Source organism: Osmerus eperlanus, chromosome 6 (assembly GCF_963692335.1).
Source record: "Osmerus eperlanus chromosome 6, fOsmEpe2.1, whole genome shotgun sequence".
NCBI lineage: Eukaryota > Metazoa > Chordata > Actinopteri > Osmeriformes > Osmeridae > Osmerus > Osmerus eperlanus.
The window spans coordinates 10,720,496-10,747,416 of NC_085023.1; the positions used below are offsets into that span (position 1 = coordinate 10,720,496).

At 44.3% G+C, this 26,921-nt stretch overlaps 1 protein-coding gene across 13 annotated transcripts in view; it reads left to right on the forward strand.

Annotated features, from left to right (window-relative positions):
- Positions 1-26,921, forward strand: part of LOC134022149 (calcium-activated potassium channel subunit alpha-1a) — a 114,918-nt gene that overhangs the window by 82,299 nt on the left and 5,698 nt on the right. For 4 of the 13 annotated variants that reach the window (XM_062463432.1, XM_062463436.1, XM_062463431.1 and 1 more), the window contains exons 17-24: positions 1,781-1,867; positions 2,093-2,169; positions 14,628-14,721; positions 18,865-18,988; positions 19,635-19,859; positions 20,658-20,850; positions 23,529-23,642; positions 26,626-26,756. In XM_062463432.1, coding sequence (XP_062319416.1) covers positions 1,781-1,867; positions 2,093-2,169; positions 14,628-14,721; positions 18,865-18,988; positions 19,635-19,859; positions 20,658-20,850; positions 23,529-23,642; positions 26,626-26,756 — 1,045 coding nt within the window. Of the gene's footprint in view, positions 1-1,780; positions 1,868-2,092; positions 2,170-10,120; positions 10,154-10,597; positions 10,679-14,627; positions 14,722-18,861; positions 18,989-19,634; positions 19,860-20,657; positions 20,851-23,528; positions 23,643-26,625; positions 26,757-26,921 lie in introns of all 13 variants that reach the window. The other 9 variants (XM_062463423.1, XM_062463424.1, XM_062463433.1 and 6 more) reach the window with 6 other exon arrangements.

Genomic DNA, 26,921 nt, shown 5'->3' on the forward strand with positions numbered 1-26,921 from the left:
TTTGTCCCTTTACCTGTAGCCAGTGGCAACACCTTTCTGTCTAACTATTGTCCTACTCATGCTGTTTGGTGACTGCATGCAGTGCTGGTCTCTCACTTGAACGGAGTAAAGCTTGCCTTGTTGCTCATAATTTGAGGTTGGGATTCAGGTAGAGTTAGACATGATTGGACCATATCAAGATTGATCAAGTTTTCTGATCAATCTACAAGAAACTGGTAAACCTGTAAAATCTCAGATTTGGGCAGCAATGTGTGTGGATTTGTGCTTTATCATTTCTTGTATGATGCATTGAAAAGCATGTATGTTGTTTAAAATGGGAGGGGGTGGGGCATTCAATCTAACATAAAGCCAAGCAGTATTAAAATGTGTCTAATCCTAAATCTCACATTTTATGAAGTCAAGCAAAATTTTCATAACTTACTAATGCTTTATAGTAGATCCAATTGCCCTCTGACTGACTTTTTTTTTCAACATAATCTGTTATTTTAGAGCCCAGAGGAAAGATGTATTTTGCCCAGACCCAGTCCAGGACGTAGCAGTTTACTAGAGTTTGGGGTTTACTGCTACAGTTTCACAGTACGCTCCTCATTAGTTCAGTTCAGAGACCAACAGTCATGACTAGTGTAAAAATGATCGGAAAATACCAGAGTTAGTTAAGGTAAATGTGTGTGTAATTAAATACAGCACGAGTTTCCCTTCTCTTTCATCTGGGCTCCTTGGTCAGGGCCAAACGTTCTGTGTGTTTCCAGGTGTGTTTAATGTTTCAGTCTCTAAGTTTGCACTCCTATCATTGATGATTCCTACCTACAGGTAACCATTAATGAGCAGGGTGTGTGTGTGCCGTTTCACTCGTGTCCTAGTCTAATTAACGGGGAATGATACAGCCAGTCTTTAAGTTCCCAAGCTCCTTGCCACAACCAAAACACCAAGTCAGTCTTTATAGTGGATAGTCTACTGTACAGAAGAACACCTTATGGAATTCGATATCGTTATTCGAAAGCTACATAGCGTGTACATCACTCATTTATTCAGTTCAGTAAATCTGCTGCCGCATCTGTTAGTAGTAGAACCTTCTTAACCCTATAGGATATGGCGCTACTAAACATACATCACTAGAGGCAACAGCATGTTATAGATAAAGTACATATACATTCTGGTCATAAAAAAAATGGAAGATCAATGTTTCTTTTAGCTAAACTACTGTAGTATTTGACATGTCAGTACATGTTTAAAGTAGTCAGAGAGCTGTTCATTCCCTTGCATTCCACTGTTGAGTACTCCTAACCCGCGGAACATCCTACAGTACCTCAGCACTGTCCCAGTAATACCACAACATCTGTTAGAAATGATTGGATTTGAATGCAGCTCCATGATGACAATTTTAATTCTTTCTCCTCCCCTCTCTGATTCAATCAGAACCATCGCAAAACCAAAGTAAAGAATTAAAATTGACCAAACACTCATGATTTTTTTTTTGTCCATCTGTGTGAGTAGTCTGAGGAGTGACCAGGGAGAAACTGTTTTTTCCTTTGTAAAGACTAACTACTCATATGGTGACCTCACACCACACCAAGTTCACCCCACTCAACTACAAAACACACTGTAATGCCAGTGACCAATCAGATCCGCCCATTTCAACCCACTGGCTCCGGTAGCTTTAGAGAAAGGTTCCCGACGATGTGTGTGTACCATTCCTCTTGATTAGCACGTCTTGAGTGGGAGTCGGTGGCGGGCCAGTGTTTTAACAAGCGCCGTGGCGTGTGTCTCCCTGAATACCCAGCATCCTCATCAACCCGGGGAACCACGTCAAGATGCAGGAAGGAACTCTGGGGTTCTTTATCGCCAGCGACGCCAAAGAAGTCAAGAGGTAAGGAAAGACAACGACAGGTAAATGAAAGAGAACTTCCTGTGATGTTCTGGTAGAAGACCAGTGTTTATACAGACCGTGTGGCCGATAGGATTGTGCTGCTACCTCGGTGGGCTCCGCCAAGTGTCCGAAGCCGGTTACGAGACAGTGACTGAAAGTGGAACGGGAGGTGATGACACCGCAAACAAGGAGGGTGAAAGTTAACGCTTTTCCTTTGCCCTTCAGAGCATTTTTCTACTGCAAAGCTTGTCATGATGACATCACAGACCCCAAACGCATCAAAAAGTGTGGCTGTAAACGACGTGAGTACGCTCCGTGCCCCCCCCCCCCCCAACTCCTCCCACCTCCCGCCCCCAACACCTCACTTCATGTATCTCTTTCTGAATGGACAGTACTTAAGATGACTGCATCCTGATACTGTGTAATATCTCTCCCTGTTTCTCAAAGGACAGGCCACTCACAGTGATACTGATGTGCTTGCCATAATATCCTATTGAAAATGAATGTCCCATTAAATGATAGGAATCACTGTTAAAATACGTTCCACCATAACCCCAGTTCTTCATCAAGGTGTTATCCGCAATCAATATGTTCATTTTTATTTTGTGACAAAGGTGCAAGTGCAACATGTTACATAATTCATTTGATTTACTCATTTCACAGTTGGTTTATTTGGGAGGGTTACTGACAGGGAGGACGAGGAGGTCTAGATTTACTCAAAGGAGAGAACCAAATGGAGAAAGACACCTCTACCTCAGAAAGAGAGAGAGAGGTAAAGATGGAAAGATAAAAAGGAGAGCCATACGTCAGTGCAGAAATAAGAGTGACAGACGGAGAGGGGGACCGACATGATTAGCCGAGCAGAAGAGGGAGGCTGTCAGGTCACCATAGAAACTCAGTGACACAGGCGGAGGTAATGACCTTAGTCAGGCGGAAGAATGGCAAAGCACCGATGGGTGACCCCTGCTAAGGGCCAATAAGACCTGACACCCTATTGGCTAGGATAAATTGACTAAATGACTAAATGTAAATAAATACATCACAAAATACTGGATATCTTTATAACAAGAGATTGTCTGCGCTGTGAGTGCCAGGAGTAAGTTTAATTGATTACAATAAGTAGCAGCGAATACTTGCCCATTCTTGTCTGCATCCAACTGTGTCTCAGTTGATGTGGCATTAAAGATTGTCCAGAAACAATCCATGGCTGTTACCTGACCTATATAGTCACTTGTCTAACCGTGTTAGCGGCTGGATAAATAATTCAGATGAAATTTCAGTGGATCTAGAAAGGTCAGTGACAATTACAACAAGCAGCCCACGCCCAAACAAACACAGACATTAAAATGGATACCCACCATCTCCTCCCTTTGTCTGTGTCATTTCAATTATTTAAACAAGGCTTGGTCTAGGCGCTAGCTAGGACCACAAACCTCTCTTGACTCTGCAGGTTTCATGGTGTCACTATTTAGCTTACAGAGACCAACTAGTTTATCCCATTAGCTTCTTTCATCACAGTTTTTGCCAACAGGAGAGTTGCATTTCGAAATTACATTTCCATTTCTGCAAAGGGAGTTTGTCGTCCGTTTTCGTTTTTTTTCCTTCTTCTGTTATTGTTGTTGCTTTCTTTCTTTCTGTTTAGTTGTTTTTCATGTTTCTTTATGACCATTGACACACTTTTGATGTATTTCCTCCCTTGCTGCCGTTGGAAAACGCCACTTTATTTTAACCTCTCACTGGTAGTGATATATTGTGAGTAAAACAAAAACGGGTTCCCCATTACCCAGAGTGCAGTGCGAGTGTTATTTTTTTCTCCTCAGCCAATAGTAGACTGTATCTATGTTGCATGCACCAGTGTAGCTTCTGCATCCCTCTCCCCGCCTCTCATCTCAACACTCTTTGTCAGGCCAGGCCAGAACCCATGCAGTCAGCAGAACCCAAACTCACCACAACATTAGACTCCTCAGACAGTCGGTCCAGACTTTGCTTATCTCAAGTGACAACCTTCTTAGAAGTACTTTATGAGGAGAGCTTTTCTAAACAAAAACGACTGACAAAAAGCCAGTTCCTTTTCTTTCTTCATCCAAGTAAACCAAGCTGACCTGAAAGGAACCAGCTCTAGTCCTGTGAGCCCCCATCCAAAATGTCCTGCTACAAAAATGCCCACCAATTAATGTGGCAACAGTCAGAAATTCATACATAATAACAATAGTAATGGTTTTAATTGAGCCAAGACCAACAAAAAGAAAATAGATAGAGGAAAGTGTTCTAGTGGTAGTTCTTGATTTTCTTTTAAGCTTTAACAAGCTTTGCAAAATCCCAGTCAAAACAGTCTGGTCCCAGCCCCTTCCCCTGTGTTCTTACCCCCTGCCCACCCCTCTGGGTCCTCAACAACTCCTGTCGAGGATCCAGAGGTCACCTGCACTTTCAGGAATTGAAATGTATTCACCCCTGCCGAGCGCATTTCAATTCTAGACAGTCGTTGGGCCTTTTTATCGTGAAAGCCGCAGTTCAGATGACCTGGTTACTGCAGGGCGAACTGCCATACCACTAGATGGCCACTAGATGATGGCGTTGTGCCAGATTCATGTCTGTAGAGGAGAGAATTGACACTGAGGTATCTGCAACCTATTTCGCTAGAATGCTATGAGCAAACTGAACTATGTGTCTCCATCTACGGTTATGTTACATTTACAATATAAACACAATTGGTATACAATTGTTCAACACTTTGTCTCTTGGTTTATGGTGTTTGATGATTTTATCACCCTGCATTTTGGCAAAGAATGTGCATACTCTATTGTATACACATTCTACACATACAAGGCTTCCTTGTGTTGTATTCTTTTCTAGCTTAATTTTGTGTGTTGTGACATCGTACAGTAACTAAAGTTAAAGATGGTGTGTTTGTGTTGTTTGGTTTCCATGGATTTCCCATGTTTAACATTTTTTTATCAGATCATTTGAAGTTTCATTCTGAGTTTCAGAAGTCATGCGAGTCAACATTGCTTATGGCATTCTGGCTGAATAGATTTGGTTTTAGTGAGAGAGGACCCAGATGAACAGTGTCTATTTCGGGACCTATAAGGCCTTCTTCACACGAGCCATGTTCAACGGGATTGTCTTGATGGACTACAGTGTGTCTGTTCTGCCACGTTAAGAAAACACTGGTAGTTCATCAGGCCAAAGTTCACGTGGAGGGTTTCTGTGAAGTCCGTCTTAACTTGGGACACGGCCGAGCCGTGGCTCAGGATGTCGGCGTGTGTGAAGTCATGAGTCAAACATGTCATCGTGTCTTGTATTTTCCATCTCCCCCACCACCCCCACCCCCTCCACGCACACACATACCCTCCAACATCTCACGGAAATGTGCAAACATACATGAACTCTGTTCTTCTGAAAGCCAAGCCCAGAACTCTGAACACAGGGTCTCAGCATGAAAGGACAGCCTCACTGCTCGCGTCTATCACCCTAACTGTTTCTGCCCTGTAAACAGTTACTCCCTCCCAAACCCCTCAGATCAGCATTGATGCATGCAGATGAATGCTTAGAAAGCACTTTGCATGCTCTGAACAGAAGTCAGCAGCTCTTGATGGCCCTGCACAGAGGGGGCTCTGGGCCTCGTGCTCCCCAGTCTCCCCCTGTCTCAGACCCGGGATATTGGCTTTCTCGTTTGGGCATCGGTCCATCGACGTGGACCAGAACACCAGTCAGTGACGGCTCCTCTTGTGAGGCTCCTGGGCAGTGGGAGATTGGGGACCAGGGGTCCCAAGTGACCTACTGGCGCTGCTCAGGGGGCCTTCCTTCACTACCACTCTTTCTGGGGTCAAAGGCTTCACACACACACACAGACTACTACTACTACTACTACTACTACTACTACTACTACTACTACTATCAATGGGCACATAATCCTATGACGAGTGCATGCATTAAATGATGCTATTTTCTCTAAACCTGCACGCACACTCTGTCATACGTGCTAGCCGAAGTGAAGCCAGCTGGGGGGAGCGTTGTAGTAGTAGAAGTAGTTGTAGTCCTGGCCGAGCATGAATTGACCAGCCTAGCCTTTAGAATAGTGTAACGTCATAGACAGGCTGCTCCAGCTGCATGATGGGATACAGGTACGTGATCCACGCCTTTAGCCGCCACATCGAGTGATGTTCTGTATGAAACACTTTTTAAAGGTTTGCTGCTGACGACATTGCCCATGCCTCTCTTCCTTTCCTTGAATGCCCTCCTCTCCCTCTTCCCCCCCCCACACCCCCACCCCTCTTTCCCTTTGCCCCCACTGTCATATTTTGCCTATTTGACCTGTTATGGCATAATCAAGCCTTAGGACACAGCTTGACCCCTGAAACCTAACCCATTAGAAGAAAAAATATATAATCCCAAGCATAAACTTCAGAATTCAGCAACAAAGACAAAAGTAAGGGAATTAGTATCCCTATCATTTGGTCAAAATCGTCCACAGCGTGCTACTCAACCATGACTAAATGGGAAACGTTTTGATATTAACGGTTGATTATGGCACATTTGTGCCTGAATGGCTGGTCTAGTGTTGGGGTCAAGTCTGTGGGCAGCTGGCAGCTAAGGCGTGCATTTATTATCTCCTATGAAGTGACCTTCCGACCTCCCCTGGATGTCTATTTCTCCTCTTGCCATTAACCTGCTGCTTTTCCTCTTCCTCTCATCCCAAAACATGACTGTAGCCAAGATGTCCGTCTACAAACGAATGAAACTGGCATGTTGTTTTGATTGCGGCCGCTCAGAGCGAGACTGCTCTTGCATGTCAGGCAGTGTACATAGTAACATGGACACCCTTCAGAGGGCCTACCCACTTTCCTCTGTCTCTGTTCATGATTGCGCAACCACTTTACGTGCCTGTAAGTTACACCGCCCAACACATGCTGTTACATGTCTGTGGTGTGTGTGAATGTGTGTAGGTGTACTGAGGGTATGTGTGTGTGTGTGTGTGTGTTAAGTGTTGTCAACATGGCGTGTTTTGTGTACCGTGACCCCATAGTTGGCATATAGCTGTGGCTTATCTCTATGTAAATTATGACTATGATGAAAATAATACTGATACTATTATACTAATACTATTAACAATAATACATTATTATTAATATTATTAATATTATTATCATATATTATTCATTCATTTTTTATTTTATTATTATTATTGTTAGTAGTAGTATTTATGTGGTGGGTAGTGGTGTTGCTCTGTGGTGCTGCTCAACTCTAGCTGTTAGCTTTGTGGCTAGCTATTGTGGCATGCTGCATATCAGTAAAGCAGTGGTGTGGTGACAGTGCTATTATTGGACACTTGGTGTTTGATGTGTATTGAATTGTTATAAATAAGATAATTGAAATGTCCCTGAATGTTTAAAGAGATTGTTGACTGTATGCAGATGAAGATGATTATTTCAATTATTTTCTTTTATCTTTTTTTTTATCTTTCTGAAACGTTTGGGAGAAGCTGCAACAACTCTGTTTTGTTTTTGCCAATTTAATTTAAGCTCATAGAACTAACCTTTATCCAGGAGCAATAATGATGCTAACGTGTAAAATACAGTGTCATTTATCTAATATTACCTTCTCATTGCGAGGCTTTTGATCACAATTTGAGGATGAGACTAAATCTTCATTTGAGTGTCACGTAGATTTGCTATGCTATTAATATGCTAAATGACTATATAACCAAAGAGAAAAATTAATTACGATGGAACTCATTTTCAGCAACTGTGACTTTGCCAAATCCATCCCTGTCTCTTTTACAGACTTAATCCTCCTCACATCCATCAGCTCTCACTCAGCTGTGTGGTGTCCAGTATGGCTGGCTAGGTTCAAAGCAGATGGAAAGGAAGAGAGGAGTAGAGAATGAGTGAAAGGAGAGGTCAAGAGAGAGAGCACAGGGGAAGCACAAAACAAAGGAGAGTGTAAAGTCTGGTAGTCTACGGAAGTGTTTTTTTGGCTTGTTGGAGATAGGCGGCTTGTGAATTCTTAGCTAGCTTGTGTGGAGAACAGTGGCATGGGCATGGACAGCCCTGCTCTCCCTCCCCTCCTGTGGGGGGGATCCGAAGAGCTGAGGTTGGGTGTATAGCAACTGTAGGCCTGAATACCAAAGTACAGTTGCAAGTATCCGATTTCCTTTCTAGCGGTAGCATACAGTACTCTTGACTAATCTGAAGCCTTTGCCTCAGTGTCCGACTCAACGTGATGACTCCGGCTATACCTTGTGCAGTTGGGTTGGTGTTGAAATCCTTCTGTACCAATTACCGGCCATTACATTGTTACTGATCTCTATTCCCCCTCGGCCTCATTTTTGGATTGGAGAAGAAACTCTGTCTTGGATTGGATTGACCTTTCTCTGAACTAAGTGGGTTTTGTCAGGGAACGATTGTTGGATTTTCTTTCTCAGTTCCTCTGTGTCTTCTTGACCAAAGTGAGTCAGACATTGCTAACTTCAGTATGATGACTTAATCCAGCATACTTCTGAGCACACAAACTAGATTTCCTATTTGAATAGCCACATTGATTGCTTAGGGTAGTGGTTTTCTTTGTTTTCTATATATGAAGCGAGAGCTTGGATCAAGGCTGGGCCAGGGGTTGGAGACAAGGAAAGGTAGCCAGAGGCTGGGGAAAGGCCCATGGGTCTATTCTGGTGTGTGTGTGTGTGTGTGTGTGTGTGTGTGTTTGTCAGGGCAGGGTCCCTTATTCACTCTGACATGGAAATTATGTTTGCATTATCATTTCCCTAGCCCTGCTAGTCCGTCACCAAACCTGTCCCGACAGCTCCTGTCCACCAGGCAGCCTTGGTTCCTCCCTCTCCCCTTCGCGCTAAGTCCCACATGCTAGCCGGTTAGCTTGCTGCCTATGTGGGCATGGGCAAATCGCAAGCGACAGATGCCAGGGTCAGCGCGGGTCCCTGTTTGAGGGCCAGTGTCATTGGCCTGCCCTGTGGCCCTCCCCGTGACCTTTACCACAGGGAGAGAAAGAGAGAGTCTCTCGAAACAGGAACAGGGAGCTCAGACTCCATGTCTTTATCTGACTTCCAATACTCACTGCTCTCCTCATGTCCTTGTAACCTCAGTGATACGATGGGGGGGGGGGGGGGGGGGGGTTCTGACATACAGTTGTTGGATAGGTTACAGTTTTGGTTACACAAACACATCCAGTCCCGTCAGATCTGTGGAATCTTAGGAGAGTGGATGTTTTAACTGGGCCTTTAGGACTGTCCTTATGATGTTTTGATTGGTTTGGACTGCAATTGTAGATCAGAAAGTATAAACCAGAGTTGTAGATGGTATAAGCGAGGGTTGTACATTGCCATTCTAGAGGATACAAGTGAGGTATGACGATAACATACTGCATGTAATGGTTCACATTGCTCTCATTCACTCGCTAGAATGATAATTTACAGTTTTGCAATTTTTGAATTTCTTAGTCAGATTTCCTACATCTAAAATCCTGCAGCGTATATGCTATTTTCCTAATGAGTACACATTTAAAGCATTTTTAGCTATATTTTGAGATTCTTTAGTGATGATACTGTCGGCTTTGTTTTCTGTTTGTACTGTGGGGATTTCTGGAGGCCATGTTGGGGTGGATGTGTCTGTGTCTCTCAGGGTGGGTCTGCCTCTGTCCTGTCTGCAGTCTGGGGTCACATGTTTCTGTGTGTCTTTTCAAACACTCAGGATCATTTTTTAATTGAATACACCTTTGCAATGAACGTTTTCCCCCAACCAGCTTGATTTAGTCAACCTTCATATTTGATTCCAAAATTATTATTAATGTAAATGTTTTAATTGGATGATTTTGAACATTACCGAGCCAATGAGAGCATGCGAGTCCATTCAGCTCTCTTGAAAAATGATTCTCCATCATGGAACACGCTTTTAAAAATGTCACACCACAGTTTGGTTTTCACTTTCCAAAAGCCCGGCTTCCTCACTGTCCTCGCTCTCCGTGGCCATAAGTTCCTACCTCTTCATCTCATCGTGTTATATTGTTACCATCGGTCTCCAATTTGTGCCATCGCAAATTTAGTGCCGAGTCATCATGCTCCGAGACTTTGGACTTGTCTCTCTTTTTTCAATATCCCATTTCACTTGATACATTTCCTAACCCGCTGGTCTACATGTCCGTCTACATCTCTGTCAGTGTAGATATCTGTCTAAATGTCTGTCTCATGATCGTCATCCTCTTTTCCTACATGTAACCTGTCATTTGTCTTTGCACTTTCCTCAGCCAAATATAAGTATAATGGATATGTCAGATCACGTAAGTGTGTTTCTCTGTCCCTCCCCATCCAGCTTCAGCACTCCCTGTGTGTAGACCTGTATAGTCCCAGAACCATGTCACCTCCAAGTAACACTGATGCTTGGTTTGGTCTAGTTTTTGCTTTACTAGTAGAATGCAAAGCTACCATCTTAGTCTCTCACTGATTAATTGATTTGAACTGATACACAGGGTTGGCAATGACATAATAACAGAGTCCTTAAACCACTTTTTACTGATGTATAGATCTAATTGATTATCATACTTTATTTCACAAAATGGTCTTTTGATAGGATGACATGCATCTGACAATGAATGCACTAATTCAGTAAAAAAAAGAAAGACAAAAATGGTCTCTTAAAGCACTTTAAAGTTCATTTAAGGAAAAATGCTCTTTTTGACTGTTCAGTTGTACGCAATATTTTGTTTGTATTGTGCTGCCTCTAGCAGCAGATGGCGCTACAACACCAGGGAAAAGTGGATCTCAAAAAGAGGCTGGTGTTCGGTTCAAAGCAGATTGCAATTTAGGTAAATTTTTCAGTGTAAAGTATAGAATTGTGACATGTCTCTTCTCTCCAACTTCTAACTGTAAGTGAATGTAAGTTCTGAAATGCTATTGTTCTGCTATGATAACATTACAATTTGTTTTCATCCAACGGTAACGTTATTGTTGATGTTTATACTTCATTGGAATGATTCAAGAAATACTAAATGTGTTAGGAAAATACAATGCCTTGCGATGAACAAGCATAACCATAGTGACAAAAAATAATCCAACATTAACAAGACGGTTCAAAATATATGAACACAACAGTACCACACTGATGTACGGGAGTGTTGGTATTTACAAAACATATTGAGCTCACAAACAAAGTCCAGCACGGCCCTTATCTATATGGTTCTCTCTGGTCTCATCCTCTCATTGGGCCTGGGCTTGATGGGGACCTGCATTCGGTACGGCCTCGTCATGTGATTAGCATTTCACGAAGGGACAGTTGCCGTCTGGGTTGTTCGGAGTGCACAGTGGAGCTGCCAGGGCGTGTGATGGCGCCGTAACGCTGGGCTTGTTTGACAAGGGCCAGATGAATCCAGGAGCTATCGGTGGCGCTCCGTAAATCAAGGAGGCAGCTGACGGCAGGGATAAGCGTCTTTTTATTGCTCGCGGCCACCCGACCACGCGCTCTGTAGTCCCTACCGACATACCACCCGACCATACAACCACTCCGGCCACCAAGCAGGAGGAAACGGCTCCTCGGCTACACCTTCTTTTCTCTTGTTCTATCCCCTTCTTTTGCTTGGAGACCCATACAGGCTTGCAGGGCTGAGAGCAAGAGGGAGAGAGTGGTGTAGAGTCCCGGTTTAATTAAATGGATAATACGCTCACTATGTCATGAGGACAAAGTGATAGCAGAATGATATAGAAATATTGTAGGAGATGGCAGCTTATTCCTCTGTGAAATAATTACTGTATCGTTCCATGTAACATAATACTGTTCCTTTTAAATCCAAACCAGGAATTGGGCAGTGACTGAAATAGATATTTGGGCATGAATTAAATAGATAGACTGAAATACATTTGAACCTGTTTCAAATAATCCTAAATTTTGCATTGTTACCTGTACGTTGAATGCGTAGACAGCACTGAAGTACATTTGTTCTTCCTGGTTTCATGTGGTTTCTCTCTTTCTGTGTTGTTCCATTAGGCATGGAAACAGAACAGAGAGGAGCACTGGTGCATTTTTAAATTCATATTAATTAATTCATATTCATCAGCAATAGAAAAGGGATTTGTGTTTTAATGTGTTAAAACAATTACATCTGCTTATAATAACACACATGGTGACACAAGATCAAAAGGTCATCAAATGTCCATTGATGAAAATATATTCTGAAACAGATCTGATAATTTGCTCTCTTAAGAATATGTATTTTGACACAACCATAATAATAGTAATAATATTAATAACACTACTAATAATAGCAATAATCCTAATAATAGAATAACTAATATTTGAAACTAATGTTTTTGTCTCACTATTGTATTCTGCAAGTGGGCATGTGACAAAAGAAGAATAATGTATTCATTTAAACTCATATATTTTAAATGTATAATAGACAAAAAATTGTAGTATACTGTACTATGCAAATGTCCTTGAAGCTCACTGCTCTTTCTCATTGCTTTTATTCTCCATTGTTCGACAGTAAAGGATGAAGGTAGACCGCCAATTCAAAACCGATCGATTAAAATCACCAACTGCACCTCCACCTCCCTCACCTCCAACACGCACCACCCCAACGCGCCGCACCCCCACCAGGACCCCCCGGCCCCCGCGTGCTCAGCGTCCATCCCCCTCGTTAATAACCGTAAAGGAAGCCTGCTGCCCCTGGGGCCGGGGCCTAGGGCCAATCCCTCGCTGCTGCGCCTCAGTATTTCCGGCCCAGGGAACGGGCTGGGCCGAGGCCTGGCCGAGAGCCGTCTGAACCGGGCCTGCAGCCTGCCAGTGAAATACCGCTACCATCCCAGTAACGCGCCGCTGCTAGGCCGCAGCAGGCCCCGTAGGTTGCCCCCCTTAGCGGGATGCATCAGTCAGTAACCCCTCCCCCCCCCCTCCCCCCCTTGTCCTGTCCTGTTTTGCCACACTGTGCTGTCTGCATGAGAGTTTACCACACTCTCAGCTGCCACTAGCCCCCCTACTGCTAGACACTGCCACTGCTTTGCATGGATGCTGCTGTCATGGGATCACTAACGCGACATCCACCGCTGTACATGTGACTGCCAAGCTGATATAGAATTTGATATAGAATTTGATACAGTTTTTATTTTTTTTATGCCTGTTTATTTGTTTTCGACTGTCACACACAAGCTATGTCCCCATTGACTGCAGAGGACGTTATTGTTGCTAGTCTGAAGGAGATATTTTGTATAAGATTGTCTGAACTTTTCAGAGGCCAAGGGGAGGACATGCAATAGAAGGGTTTTGTGTCCATTAGTTCACTTTGAACTATAGGCTAACACAGGGAAGGAATATTTTACACTGTGATATTTTCAAAGTAGATTAGAGGGAAATGTATTTCCAAAGTGGGTACGGCTTGTAATATTAGCTATTCAGACCGTCCAATGGCTGAATGGAAATGTCAGAGAATGGCATTTTATTAGGAGGAAGAGCTGTATGTTTTATCTTTTATTAGTGCAATTAGGTGACAGTCTAGGATGGGTACTCGGATAATAATGAAATTCCATGTGCTTCGAGCAGTCACCGCTTGCAGCACACACATTGATTTGCACTAATATCATGTTGTGTTGTATTGATTTCTAACCAAACGACTAATATGGGTTTGAAGTGACAGTGGACATTGTATATATGCTTGGGGGGGGGGGGGGGGGGAAGAGTGGAGGGGTTAGTCTGTGTGCCGGTCTGAAAGCCCCTGGAACTGAGACAGTAGAGAAGATCAGACTACTGTGAACTAGACTCGAGTGTACACACAGGGCCTGGGTGGGTCTTTCTAGTCATCTCCGCCGCAGGGCTGGTGACAGAGTCTTCAACAGAGTAAACCGCCTAGTTGACAGGAAAATGTGATCAAACTCATCGAAAAGTTTACAGGGCAACATGATCACAGAGCAGTAAGCCTGCGATACCCTGAAAGACCAGCGAACGAGTCAATGTGTCGTATCTGAGGGCATGAAACGTGGTTTTCTTTTCCCCTATGTGCCGTTTTAATGGGGTGTCTTGACCTTCATCTACTGCTGGATGGTGTGTGCGCTCTAAATGCTTGTTATTCCCAGGCTTCTCAAGCCATGTCCTGCTGGAGTGCTGTTTTGGCATGTGACACTTGGGGGACGCTTGTTGAGTCCTAAAGGGTTCTCATGGCATGGAGTTAGACCTGTACAAGAGCCATCATGCACCATAGTGAGAGCTGGAATGATGGGGTCGGGGGTCAGCTTTGTAGCCATTCATTACAACACCACCATAGGATCATCCCCCTCAGTCATTGCTTTAGTCCCATGCCCTGCTGACTAATGACAGTCTGTTTTATTCATATGGCACCTATTGGCATCGGGACGCATGGTCACTCTGATGCAGACTGCTAGAGGTCCAACCCACATAGAGCTCATCCACGTAGGCCCATCAGCACGGTGACCCGTGACCCAGAACCCAGCCAGTGGATCCGAATCAAACTAAAAGGGGCTTTGGGAAAAATAGTGAGGCTTTATACGTTGAAGTCAGACAGGTCTTAATTGATTGTTCTCCGTGGTTTTCTCCTGTTTAACTCTGTCCCTCACTAACTCTTTCTACTTTTTTGGAGGTCTTCTCTTTCTCTTTGACGTTGTGTTATTTTGAATTTTTTTCTTCCTTTATGGGATTATTATTGATTGAATGTTGAGTGTGTTTGTGTTCTTTGGTATGTCAGTTCCAACACACACACACTGACCGCTGCCCTTCGCCTGTGCCCTGACACCCTGTGCGTGTGTTTGCAGTTGAAGACGAGCACCCGTCGACTCTGTCGCCCAAAAAAAAACAGCGCAACGGAGGCATGCGAAACTCGCCCAACAACTCGCCCAAGATGATGAGGTAAGACATTGTTTCAATGCCAGCACTTCCAGCACTCACGCAGAGGGGGAGAGGGTTGAGAGTGAAGGCTGGGAAGGAGGGGAGGGAGATGTGCTAGTGCAGGCAGAGATGGGCGGATGAAATTGCTACCGGTGGTGGAATGGCGTGTGTGGGTGGGTCGGGAGGAATGGGGGGGGGGGGATGGGGAAAGTGCGAAAGTATGTGGAAGGAGTCCTGTTAGGAGATGGATATGGTGGTGGGGTGTGGGGTGTTTAGGCTGGCGTGCTGTCAGCGGTTAATGACACAGCCGAAATAATATTTCTGTCATGAAAGAGGCTGCGAGGAGCCGTTTGAAAAATGCCGGGCCTTTAAAGTCTCAGCTGTCAACCCCCTCCAGCCTCGTCCACATGTATTTCTTAAACAACGCTGGCACTAATGACACCAGCAGCCAATCAGAGCGATCTGCCTGGTTACTCTGCCCTCAGGCTCTTCCTGTGTTGTGGGAACCCCCTTGGGTACCGTTTCTGGTACTTAAGGCCATATGCGAGATGTATCATCACAATCATATCTGAATTTAGATATTACCTTCCTTTTATCCTGTCCTTTGGAATCAAATTGCAGTTAATTGATTTTGAAAGATAAAAGGGCTAGGTTTGGCGCACCCGTGACCGTGAAACAATGTTGGAATGCGATGTAAAATGCAGCGAGGGTAGGTCAGGATGTGCCTGACTGAAGCAGCAAAGGGAAGGTGCTCTGGCAGTTATGGAAAAAGCACAGGGACACAGCAAATTTGCCTCTCCCTGAAGTGACAGGAATTGTTATGGCTGATGTGCTTAATGAATGTACAGTCAGGCACTTTTTTTTCCCAACATCAAGTTCCAATCCTGTGTAGAAACACTGCAGATTTTTGGGTATATATTTGTGGTGTTAGTTAGAAGAAAATAGAAGAAAAAACTAACGGTTGAATAAAACTAGGAACCACTTAACACAAATAAAGCCAAATGAAACATTACTTGTTTTCAAGAAAAGTGGCAACACTCAGTTAAGCACTGTGTAGTAGCTTTACATTGTTGTTCGTTTCATCCTCCTCTGCCTGTGTACCGATATTTTCTCAACTCCATCTGTTCCTTTTGGTGTGCTTTGTAAGACAAAGCAAGTCTCGTTAACACGAGTCTCCCTCAGGCCACCTTCCAGCAGCAACCAAACGAAAGTCATTCAGAGCAGAGTGTACTGAACTGTGTGTACAGTGTGTCCACTAAACACGCTCAGTTCTCCCTCAAAAAAACAGCAATTAGACGAGCCCTCGCACATGCCAAACCATTAGCAGTACATGGAGTCGTACTCGACCCTTCAGTCGAGCCTGCAACAGACCAACCGTCGACATGCCCTTGTTTGTTTTTTTCAAAGAGCAAAGTGTCACAAAAGAAAGAGAAATTGGCATATACTTCCAGCTAACTGCTAGTTTTAGAGGGGTGTTTAGTTTTGTTTCTCAACTTAAAGCACCAAACCACTTTTTTTTTCTTCTCTCTCTTTTTCCTCGGAGATGGTCCCCGCTTGCCATGTAATATATGCATCTCGGCTTTGATCTCGCAGTGATAATAATTCTTGGGAGTTATTTACTCGGTTTTGAAAACGCTTCAAAGCAGTGTCAAAGTTTTCTCTGCTGTAGGGTTGCTTCTGTATTCTGTTGGCTCTTGGGTACTGGGATGACAGGTCCTCTGTTCGAGGTGTAGCCTTTTTCAAGTCATAGCCCACAGCAAAACATCAAATTACCTAGCCCAGTCCACAGCACCCCTCCACAGCTGCCCCCTGTCAATATATAACGCCATACAGTATATATTAAATACTTGTGCTTTTACAAGGTGGATTTTATGCGCAATGAAAAGTGATTGTTTGAGGTAGCCTTAGGGATACTTTATTCTACAAGCAAGGAGGGGGGGGAAATAACAGCAGACAGCTAGCAAGCGAGCGTATACCATATCAAGTATGGTTTTTACAGGACTTGCTGCCTGAAGGCCTTTGTAAATAAATAATGATCAACAGATTGGCTGTGGGTTTTTGAAAAGCATGCCTTTGTCAGTTTGCATGATGGGGAAAATGTTCAAAGCACAAGGCTGCCTTCATAGCCTGGCGAAGAGGGATTGGGGGAGCACGCCCATCCCAAGTCAGCGACTGCCGAGTGATTCGCTAGAATAACTAAACTCTGTTTGAAATATACACTGAGGGGGAGAAATATGGAGAGAGGGAAAGAGGGAGAGAGAGAGAGAGTGAGAGAGACAGGGAAGCTTCAAGGGAGAGATAGACAAAGACAAAGACCGACAGAAGAATTTAGACAGAGAAAGACTTCATAGAGATGTCTGCCCTTCACATGTACATTAGTTACTCATTCTAATAGCTGCAGTACATTTACACCATTTCTTAATATTCCGGTATAGACTATCCAAATGTGTAAACTGTAAATTGTGCTTTCGGCTTTAATGATTACCAATAACCCAACCGAGAGGGACACAGAATTGTTCATAATTGCCACTAAACTATACTGTAGCAACAAGCCTACTGTGGATTTCAATTAGCAAAGCACAACAGGGTTCTAGCGACGACGCGCTGTGTCAATATGTGTTCCTTTTTAATGGTGACAGCGAGACTCCAGGGGGGCACGGCACGTTTTCTGGAACCAACCATAATAACACTGACCTTTTCGATGCGTTACAAGACACCTCTAATTTAGCATCCGTCAGGGTGCATTCCTCGTAGGTAGCCTGTTTCCTGGGAACTGAGGTGGCGACGCAGATACATGCGTTGTATCGGGACGTATGTATGAGTCTGAGTATCGGGAGTGCGAGGTGTACACAGCTCCTGACAGGCAGGCAGTCACGCCACGGACAGCCTTGTGAAAGATAGCTGTCTGGGTAGAATAGAGAAGAGTCGTGTGCCAGGCTGACTGCACTTTCCATCCATTTCCCCACCACACACACACACACACACACACACACACACACACAGCCAACGCCTGTGCATTGGGCGGGTTATTGAAGTGACAGGGGCCTCACGGAGTGAGTGGCGTAACACGCGGAAATGAAATATTCATCCCGGGTGTAGAAACACTAAATGCTGTCAGTGTTATTAGCACCTGTCGTGGTTGATTTCATCTACATACTGAGAGACTAAGGGGGAGGGGGTTAAGAAAGGGAGAAGTTGATGGATAGCGAGGAGTGAGAAAAAGAGAGAAGGAGGTTAATTGACGGGTTTTCTGATTTTCTCGTGGGGGGGGGGGAGAACCAAAATGCAGAGTGGAGGGAGGGAGGAGGAGGCAACATCGAAGCCTTGTCTCCGAGTGACAGTGATGATGGGGAGGCAAGGAGATTGAAAGAGACGTCAAAGAAAAAAAACCTCTGGAATGTTCTACCACACAATATGAATGCCAGTCTTTGTGCTCTGCCTCCAATGAACGTAGCATTAGTAATATTAGTTCCCTATTCAACGAAAGAATTATATCGGAGTATGGCGTTTTGGAAATAAACACAGGGGCTTCAGACAGAAGTGTTGTGACTGTCGAGACCGTGGACGTTTCACTGTTCTACTTTCTAATTGACTAACACAATCTCGATCAAAGTGGCTACTCCAGCCGTGAGTCTTGTGGAAGGCTCTCGGAGATACTTTGAGATCACGTCTTGTAGAGTCAGTGCAAACCAGGCAAGAGGCGCCTCCGCGGAGTGACAGAAGCACTTCCGTGGCCCAGCGTTCTTGCCCATCAAACTCAGCTGGGCGCCACGATGGATTAGTACGGCCGGGGCCCTGTGACACACTGCTGAAACATTCATGGCCGTCAGTCGGGGGGGAAGTAACATTTGATCGGGAGCTCATTCGTAAGTGCGTTGCTGTTAGGGGCTTTCTAAACGCGAGCGGGGCGAGGAGGGAAAGCTATGGTCTCTCTGTTGTCATGGCACTCAGCTCTCCCCAGCTAGCTACAGCCCCTCCTACCTAATCATTGGGCTTCTCTGGCATCAGAGGACCCCCCCCCCCCCCCCCAGATTCAAAGTGGGACACATCTCCAACAGTGACCTGACTGGTTTATCGATCATCGTGTGACAGATCCCCCGACAAAAGTCAAACATGTCTGAAGCGCGTGTCTCTCTGCTTTCCCTTCCCCGATCTCTCCAGCAGACATGACCCCTTGCTCATTCCGGGAAATGAACAGATCGAGAACATGGACATGAATGTGAAGAAGTACGATTCCACAGGAATGTTTCACTGGTGTCCCTCCAAAGAGATTGAGAAGGTCATCCTGGTAAGTGAGGTCCCCTCCGCCACTCCTTCCCTCCCCCTCTCACCTCCCTCTTCTCCCCCTCCCACCTCCCCCCTTTCTCCCAGGTTACAGTACATTCCAGCGATATCCTCCAAATGCGTGGGTACACCAACATTACCGCACGGTACGCGGTAAATGACCCTAGCATAATGTACCTACGTTTTGGAAAGTTACAGAAGTACAGTATGTTATTGCTTTTGGAGCCAGTCTTTCCCTCACATAGCATTCAAACCCCATGCTAATGTATATCTACATTTCTCTCAATTGCTCTCTGTTGTAACAAGGTGAGTTGTTCGTTTTCTTTGTACCCTTGCGGGGCTTGTGGATTTCAAACATGAAAGCACCAAGCATGGGTGTGGAAACAAAAGTTTTCAGTGCCATCCTTATTTAATTGGAAGCATCACAACCTGCATCTCTGGCACACGCACTCTTTTCTCTCACCGTGTGTTTGTCTTAGTCCTCTCGCCTCTGTTTATCGCTCTCCCTCTCTTTTTCACGCTCTCTTTTTCTCTCATGTTGTCATGTTCTGTTTTTGACCCCGCTTTCCCTCCCGAGGTCTTTCTCTGTGTGTCTTACCCGGTCTCTCTGCCTCTCTCTGCCTCCCCTCCCCCTCTGTCTTCCCTCTCAGACCCGGAGCGAGGCATCCATGACGGTCCTCAGCGGTCATGTAGTGGTCTGTATATTTGGAGATGTCACGTCCGCTTTGGTGGGGCTGCGAAACTTGGTGATGCCTTTAAGAGCCAGCAACTTCCATTACCATGAGTTGAAGCCCATAGTGTTTGTGGGCTCGCTGGAGTACCTGAGAAGAGAGTGGGAAACTCTACACAACTTCCCCAAGGTCTCCATCCTGCCTGTGAGTACACCTGCAGTACACTATCCAGCCCACCAGGGAGAGAACTCCTTAACTCTGCTCTTGACAGATATCTCACTTTGTATTGTGCGATATAGTAGCGTAGAGAGTAGATACTTTGTTAGGGGGGGGGGGTTGGGGGGTTATTGCTCAGTCGGCGTATTGCTCTAGACCCAAGGGCGTGTAGTGCCGCGTGTTTGGATGAGAGGTTCGCGTTCCGGCGTCATAAATACAGCCTGAATATTAAAACGTGTTCGCCGCCATGTTAAACTGCACTAAGCGATGGAGCCATGGATCTCGTGAGCGAGAGTGGTCACTCCACTAGCGTGCATCGCCACTGGGCACTACTGACTTAAATCTAGAATACTGTCTGTGTAGCCTTATCCTTAGCCCATGTAGCCTTCGTCCATCCATCCCTGGATGTCCTTCTTGTGATTCAGAGAAGTGACACTTTGCCATGTCCGTATGGAGTTGAACAGAGCTGTACTGTAGCTGAATCTAGAAGATACTGGCACGCCTGCCTGGCTTGCCTCAGAGCTTGTTAGGGCTGGCTTGACTGCCTATCAAAGTGGGATTCACCCCATCCACACACAATGCTGCCCTCAGCACAGACTAGCCTTTACTTTACAGCACTTCTACAACTCCCCGATGCCCAGTTTGATCAGCTGAATGTCACTGCCTTGAAACAAGAATACTTGTTAGCTAATTTCCCAAAGCTACACTCACTCGGCCTTTAATTTGTTTTTCTGTCGCTGCCTCCTCCCTCTCTCTCTCCCTCTCTCTTTTTTCTCCACCCCGAAGGGTACACCATTAAGTCGGGCAGATTTGAGAGCTGTCAACATCAACCTCTGTGACATGTGCGTTATACTGTCAGCCAATCAGAACAATATCGACGACGCCTCTCTGCAAGATAAAGAATGCATCTTGGCGTCACTCAACATCAAGTCTATGCAGTTTGATGACAGCATCGGGGTCTTGCAGGCTAATTCCCAAGGTAAGGTGTTTCCTATTAGACTGCACTGAACTGCACTACAGCCCATAAGAGACATGCTCTGGCAGAAAGGACATCACTCACTTAGAGATGAGATGAAAGTGTGTGCGTGCGTGTGATGTGAGACCAAAGTCCATTTATTTATGTACGAAATATAAAAGAATAATTTATTTATTATATTTATTTGGTTAAAATCCAATCACTCTTTTCCACGTTGATAATTAATCCTAAACCTCCCTGGTAATACTTTTTAATGATGTCATAAATATGACTGTGTCACTTGATGTTGTTCTCCCTGATTTGATTGTCAGTTGGCAGATAAAGAGGAACAGATGCTAATGTTCGTAGACTCAGAACCTGTAATCCCATCAGGCATCATCATCATCATTAACCAGCTAGTACACACCACCAGCCAGACTTCCTTTACCTCATTATACACTCCACGCATTTATCTTTACAATGTATTTACATTTTTTACTATTAATATAATTTGTTTACACAGTTCAAAAGACATCACCCATGTATTAAATATATACAACTTCTACATACAAGTGCCAGTTATGTCATTACATGCACTGGTACATGTTTTAGCAGAATGCCAATGATGCTATTTCTCCTGCTCAGAGAGAGAGTGACGACCCGTCGATGGGAGCGCCACAGATGCACAATGCAGGGTCCATGTGAGAACGCCCCTCTCAGGGGATCACTATTAACAGACAGCCCCTTCAACACAGAGGCCCCCCACTCTATATCTTCACCCTGGTCGATGGATGGGACCTATTGTTATGAATGATTATGTCTTACATCACCTACCCATTCCACTGATATTTAATTCACACCCGCTCACTGTATACAAACCGAGGCATGATACACACACACACACACACACACTCTATAGAAGTACTGCATCCTACTGTATTGCTTTAGGCTTCTTCCCTTTAAGCAGGCTTCAAGATGGCGAGTGTAGAATAATAATACAATTTTAAAAAACGAAACAAGAAGGTGCAAATGAATAAGTAAACAAGCTTGTTTCTTGTGGGAGAGATTCTCACGGCTGCTCGAGCATGCAGTGAGGCACAGAGCTAAGCTGTGCCCGGGGGGGCTACAGGACTCGGGCGTGTCGGGGGGTGGGGATGGGGGGGGCGGGCGGGCTTGCTAGTCTCAATGAGAGCCTTAAAAAATACCGTACAAATCAATAATATGCACAATTATGCATTTACATATTTGTATATGTTATATTGTAGTGCTGGAAGTAAAACCTATTTTACTTGATCCACAGTCAAAACATTAGAATGTTAAATCCAAGAATATGGTTTGTATAGCTTTCCAGGTGGCATACTGTTACATATGTAACATTTGGCTGCCTTCCGCCCAACAGATTTCGATATCTCCTTCTTACACGTTCACATCACTTTCAGAAATGTAAACTGTACTGGGTGGAACTTTCACAAGATATACTGCGTGCCCACATCCTTTTTACTCTGATACTCTACGAGGAGTGTTTTTAGGGGAAATATTAAAAACTGGCTGTCATTTTCCAGAGGAGTAAATTTCATATTTTATACCCTTCGACAAAATCATGCATTGCTGTGAAGGATGTAGCTGTCCCTGCTTGTAGCAGTGTGTCAAACCACGGCTAACCCCAAGTTCCCATAATTGGCATAACAAGAGTCTCTCTTCAAGGCCTCAGTTCAGCTACTTTAAGTTGAGTGCTGAACTGTTAGTGTCTCCTCTGTTGCACAGGCCATCTTGTGTACCGTTAACAGCCCCATGAATATCTTGACAAAAACTGCCCCCCCCCTCCCAACACCCACCATCTTGTCTCGAATTTGCAAACCTTCAGAAACTTTGTGACCTGAATATATTCATTCCATTATGTTTGGTGACAGTGAAACTATAAGATGGTGTTTTTTTTTTGCTTTAGTCAGCACTAAATGATGGATGTCAAAACACGGCTGATGCATTATACATACAGCATTACAGATTTAAGCTGTTTACTTGTCACTTTGAGGAAATGCAAAAATGTGAAGTCATGTGAATTCATACTCCTGTCACTTGTATTTCATGCTCGGGAATTGTGCTATTCCCGATAAAAGGTTTCCCAGGATCCACTTCACCAATTTTACGGTAACAAAATGAACAACATATAAAATTTATATCCTTCCCTTGATGGAAGGTTGAAAATGCTAAATATGTCTCAGCTGACCCCTAAAAGCACAATATCCATATAGCAATTTTTTGTTGTCTGGTTTATAACTCCCCTTCACCCCCACCTCTCCTCCACCTTTTTTTATGTCAATCTGCAATTCCGAATGACACAAAAAAAGCACATCAACAACTCGAGCGCCGCGCAGAGTGGTTTGTCATGCGTTTATGCACTGTAGCACACAGTAACCTAGTGCACAAGCGCCCTGTCAGGTCCCCCTCTTAACCAGGTGCTATTAGTGAGGTCAAAGGTGGTAAGTGACTGTTCTCTTTGATGATACCTACAGTACTACACACTTCTACTTGATCCTTATCTGATCAATTCATCATCAAACAGATTACAACCTAAGTCGTTACGACACATCGTGGTTGGCTTTGTGTTAAGTCTCCAAAAATGACAGCCCTCTGTGGCAATTTGTGTTTTGTAACCACAACGAAAGCTCATGGTCGCCCTGTGTTTCTATGAATGCCCGCAGGTTTCACGCCACCTGGAATGGACAGGTCATCTCCAGACAGCAGCCCAGTACATGGCCTAGTGCGCCAGGCCTCCGTGACCACAGGCTCCAACATCCCCATCATCACTGAGCTAGGTGAGACAAGACGCCAGCTTGACTCAGTGAAGAGCCTCCAGTGGAGGCAGCCTGGCAAACCTCCATCCATTCTCAGTTATGAGATTTGATGAGTTTGGGTGGTTTGCCTTACTGTCTGCACCTATTGCTCTGACTGACTTGTTATCAACAGAGGGCAGCCTATCCTTTTTGGGGCTGAGGTCTGTGTTTCTAAGTCTACCAAACGGGGCTACAATCCCGGATGTCTGGATGTTTGTTTGTGTAACCCTCACCTGGGCTATCTGACCAGCCTTATAAGGTATACACTCCCTTCTCGTCCAATAGGTCCACTAATGCACAGAGAAAACCACAGCCTGATGGAGACTGCGAGAAAGTGAAAGAGAGGGGTTAGGCAAGAAAAGAAAATGCCATCGTCGCAAAATGGGCCCATTCATTAATAACAATGGTGGTGGCTTTATTCCCACTGGAAAGAGGCTCATGAAAGTTTCATATCTCTGAGGACCCTTCTAAAGCACTAGAGACCAGCCACTCTATCTCCCCTGACCCAATTAGAGAGCACTGGACCGTGAGACCTGTTAAGAGAGGTCTAGGCCCAGGCGATATCTACAGAGAAGGGCCTCTCGGCTTTCCCATCACACCCATTACGGCGCTTGCTGCATGTGTAATCACCAACCCCCAAAAAAAACCCACTGTACTTGCGCTTTTTTTGTATGCTGTTGGGGAAGTTAAGTCTTCTGTTAGTTCAGTCCTACAGGTTTCGTAGGATTTCCAAATCGTTACGGAGTTCTACCCCCGCAGAGTCTGTCTGGCTTCAGTTCTAACGCATCTCCTGTAGCTCAGCATCCGTCTCCTCGCTAACGTTTTTCTTTTTTGTCGTTGTTTTTTCAATACTTCCTCCTCCTCTTAAAAAATAAGTAGATGAATGCAGAGCACAGAGGAGACCTTCACAGTTCTCGCTGGAACCATACACTGCAATTGCAGTGACAGAGTCGTCGGTCCAACATGCCAGGCTGAGATTAGATTTAATTGGGACACAAAAAAGGGAAAGCTTGTCTACGTTGCGTGATCAATTTTGGAACCACAAAAGACCGGGTGTGTTTATGAATATGCCATAGCGTTTAAACTCTCTTTAAAGGTTTTATAGGATGCCACAGTGGTAACAGATCCAGTGACATATGTTCATACCTTTTTCACACAGTTTTCTGTAATCTCTGGTCTCAGGAACTACGGTATATATTTCAAGGGGCATCCATGAATACCTTTAGTGCTGGTCCTAATCCTTGCATTGACACGAGAAATCACAAGACAGACGTGCCTTTCTTCCTCTCTTTGAAGATGTTTGAATAACTGACGCAATCTCTCCTCCCCTCCACACCACCTCATTGCCATTAGCTAAACCTGGCAAACTACTGCCACTGGTTTCACTGAATCAGGAAAAAAACAGTGGAACCAACATACAAATGATAACAGAGCTGGGTAAGCCGAGCCTTTGTCCTCTGTTGCTGCCGTCACTGCCGTTCGTTTGCTCCCTCGTTGCGCCGTTCACTCTCCCTCATCAGCTTTCCTTGATTTATCTGGCTGCAGTCTAGGTCCTTTCTGCATCCATGGCTTCACTTTGAACACATCTTTGTTTTTTGTTTTTTCTTCTCTCGGCTCTGGTTGAAATTGACTGGGTTTGTGTATAGGACGTTTTGGCCCTTTTTTTAAGGATTTTTTGTTGTTGTTTTTCTTTACCCCCGCCCCTCTTTTTTCTCTTCCCCCCCCCCCCCCCCGTTGCGTTCTCAGAGCATTGCTTGGCCTTTGATCATGCTCAGTCTGTCCTTGTGGCTGTTTTCATAGCACCACACCCCCCACTCCCCCTCTCAACCCTGGTTCGCTCCTTTGGCCCAGGCCCGTTTGCATCAGCCTCTTGTCTCTTTGACTGACATTCCTGTTCCACAGCGCACAGGAAGCCTGGGAAGAAATCACATTTCAAAAACAGAAACTCAAGATCAAACTTCCCTTTAAGCTGTTTATTTTTATTTATTTATTTTTGAGGGGGTCTCCTCCCCCCATTTCTTTTTTGTCAAGACCTAATCTCTGAAGCATAGATTTTGAAGTAGTCCAACAAAGACTTGAATGATTTTCAAATAGTTGGATCTCAGACCATTCCCTTAAATAACTGTCCATTGACGCCAGAAAGAAAACAATAACATGTTAAGCAAAGGACAGAATGTTCTAGTAAAATCTAAATCATTACAAAGTGGTTTTAAACAATTTAGTTTTCATATTGTTTAGTGTTATGTTCATTTCTTTACGGTTAAATCCCATGTTAAATAAACAACTGCTATTGGATTATTTTATGTTTTAACATTTCCAAATATTTATTCCATTCACATGGACACGGTTGTGGATGTGTATTTTAATATGTTCTTTGGTAAATAATTTGACTTTCAGGTGCAGGTAAATACATACTGTGGATGCATATCTCAGTTGATGATGTGACACACATTGCCAAATCTGAGATATCAAAAAAAACTACAGGATGCATGTGCATGACATTTTCAAAATATATGCACAATATTTTCGTTGATATTTCTTATATTATCTATAGAAATATTGATTATACCCGTATTCTCCCACATTTAACTAAAATACAACATTTAAATTTGACACAGATCCATTTTTAAATATTACATCAGGGGCAAATCTGTAACACAACACATAGAGATTCAATCTGCAAGCTTTTCATTTGATTAATTTCAGAATGTACTGTGCATCTGCTGTGTCACTTTGCCAAATGCATCATTTTCAAGTTCAAACACCACTCAGTGCCTCTATACCTGAGATCATGCAAGTTGCAGGGGTCAATAAAAACATATTGTGGGTTAATCACTTAGTCAAAAGAAAATCAGTACAGATATAGTTTCTGGCATTCTCAGGTGTCGTGGTGTGTTTCTGGCTGTTTGATGCCCGCTGACCTAGTGGCACATGTCTCTGACTGGAATGCACTTTCCTCTCCCAGTGAACGACTCCAATGTTCAGTTCTTGGACCAAGATGATGACGACGACCCGGACACAGAGCTGTACCTGACACAGCCATTTGCCTGTGGAACCGCCTTCGCTGTCAGTGTACTCGACTCCCTCATGAGTGCAGTGAGTATACTACCACATCTCTTTTGGGGCTAACCCTCAAAACTTCCCTTTTTGATTTAGGCTGTAGGCCTTTGCTGACTGTCGAAGACGCCATATTTGAGCCCTGTGGGTTAAGAGTTGCATGTTGTTGCAGTAGCAGCATCGGCAATGGCAAGAAAGTGGGAC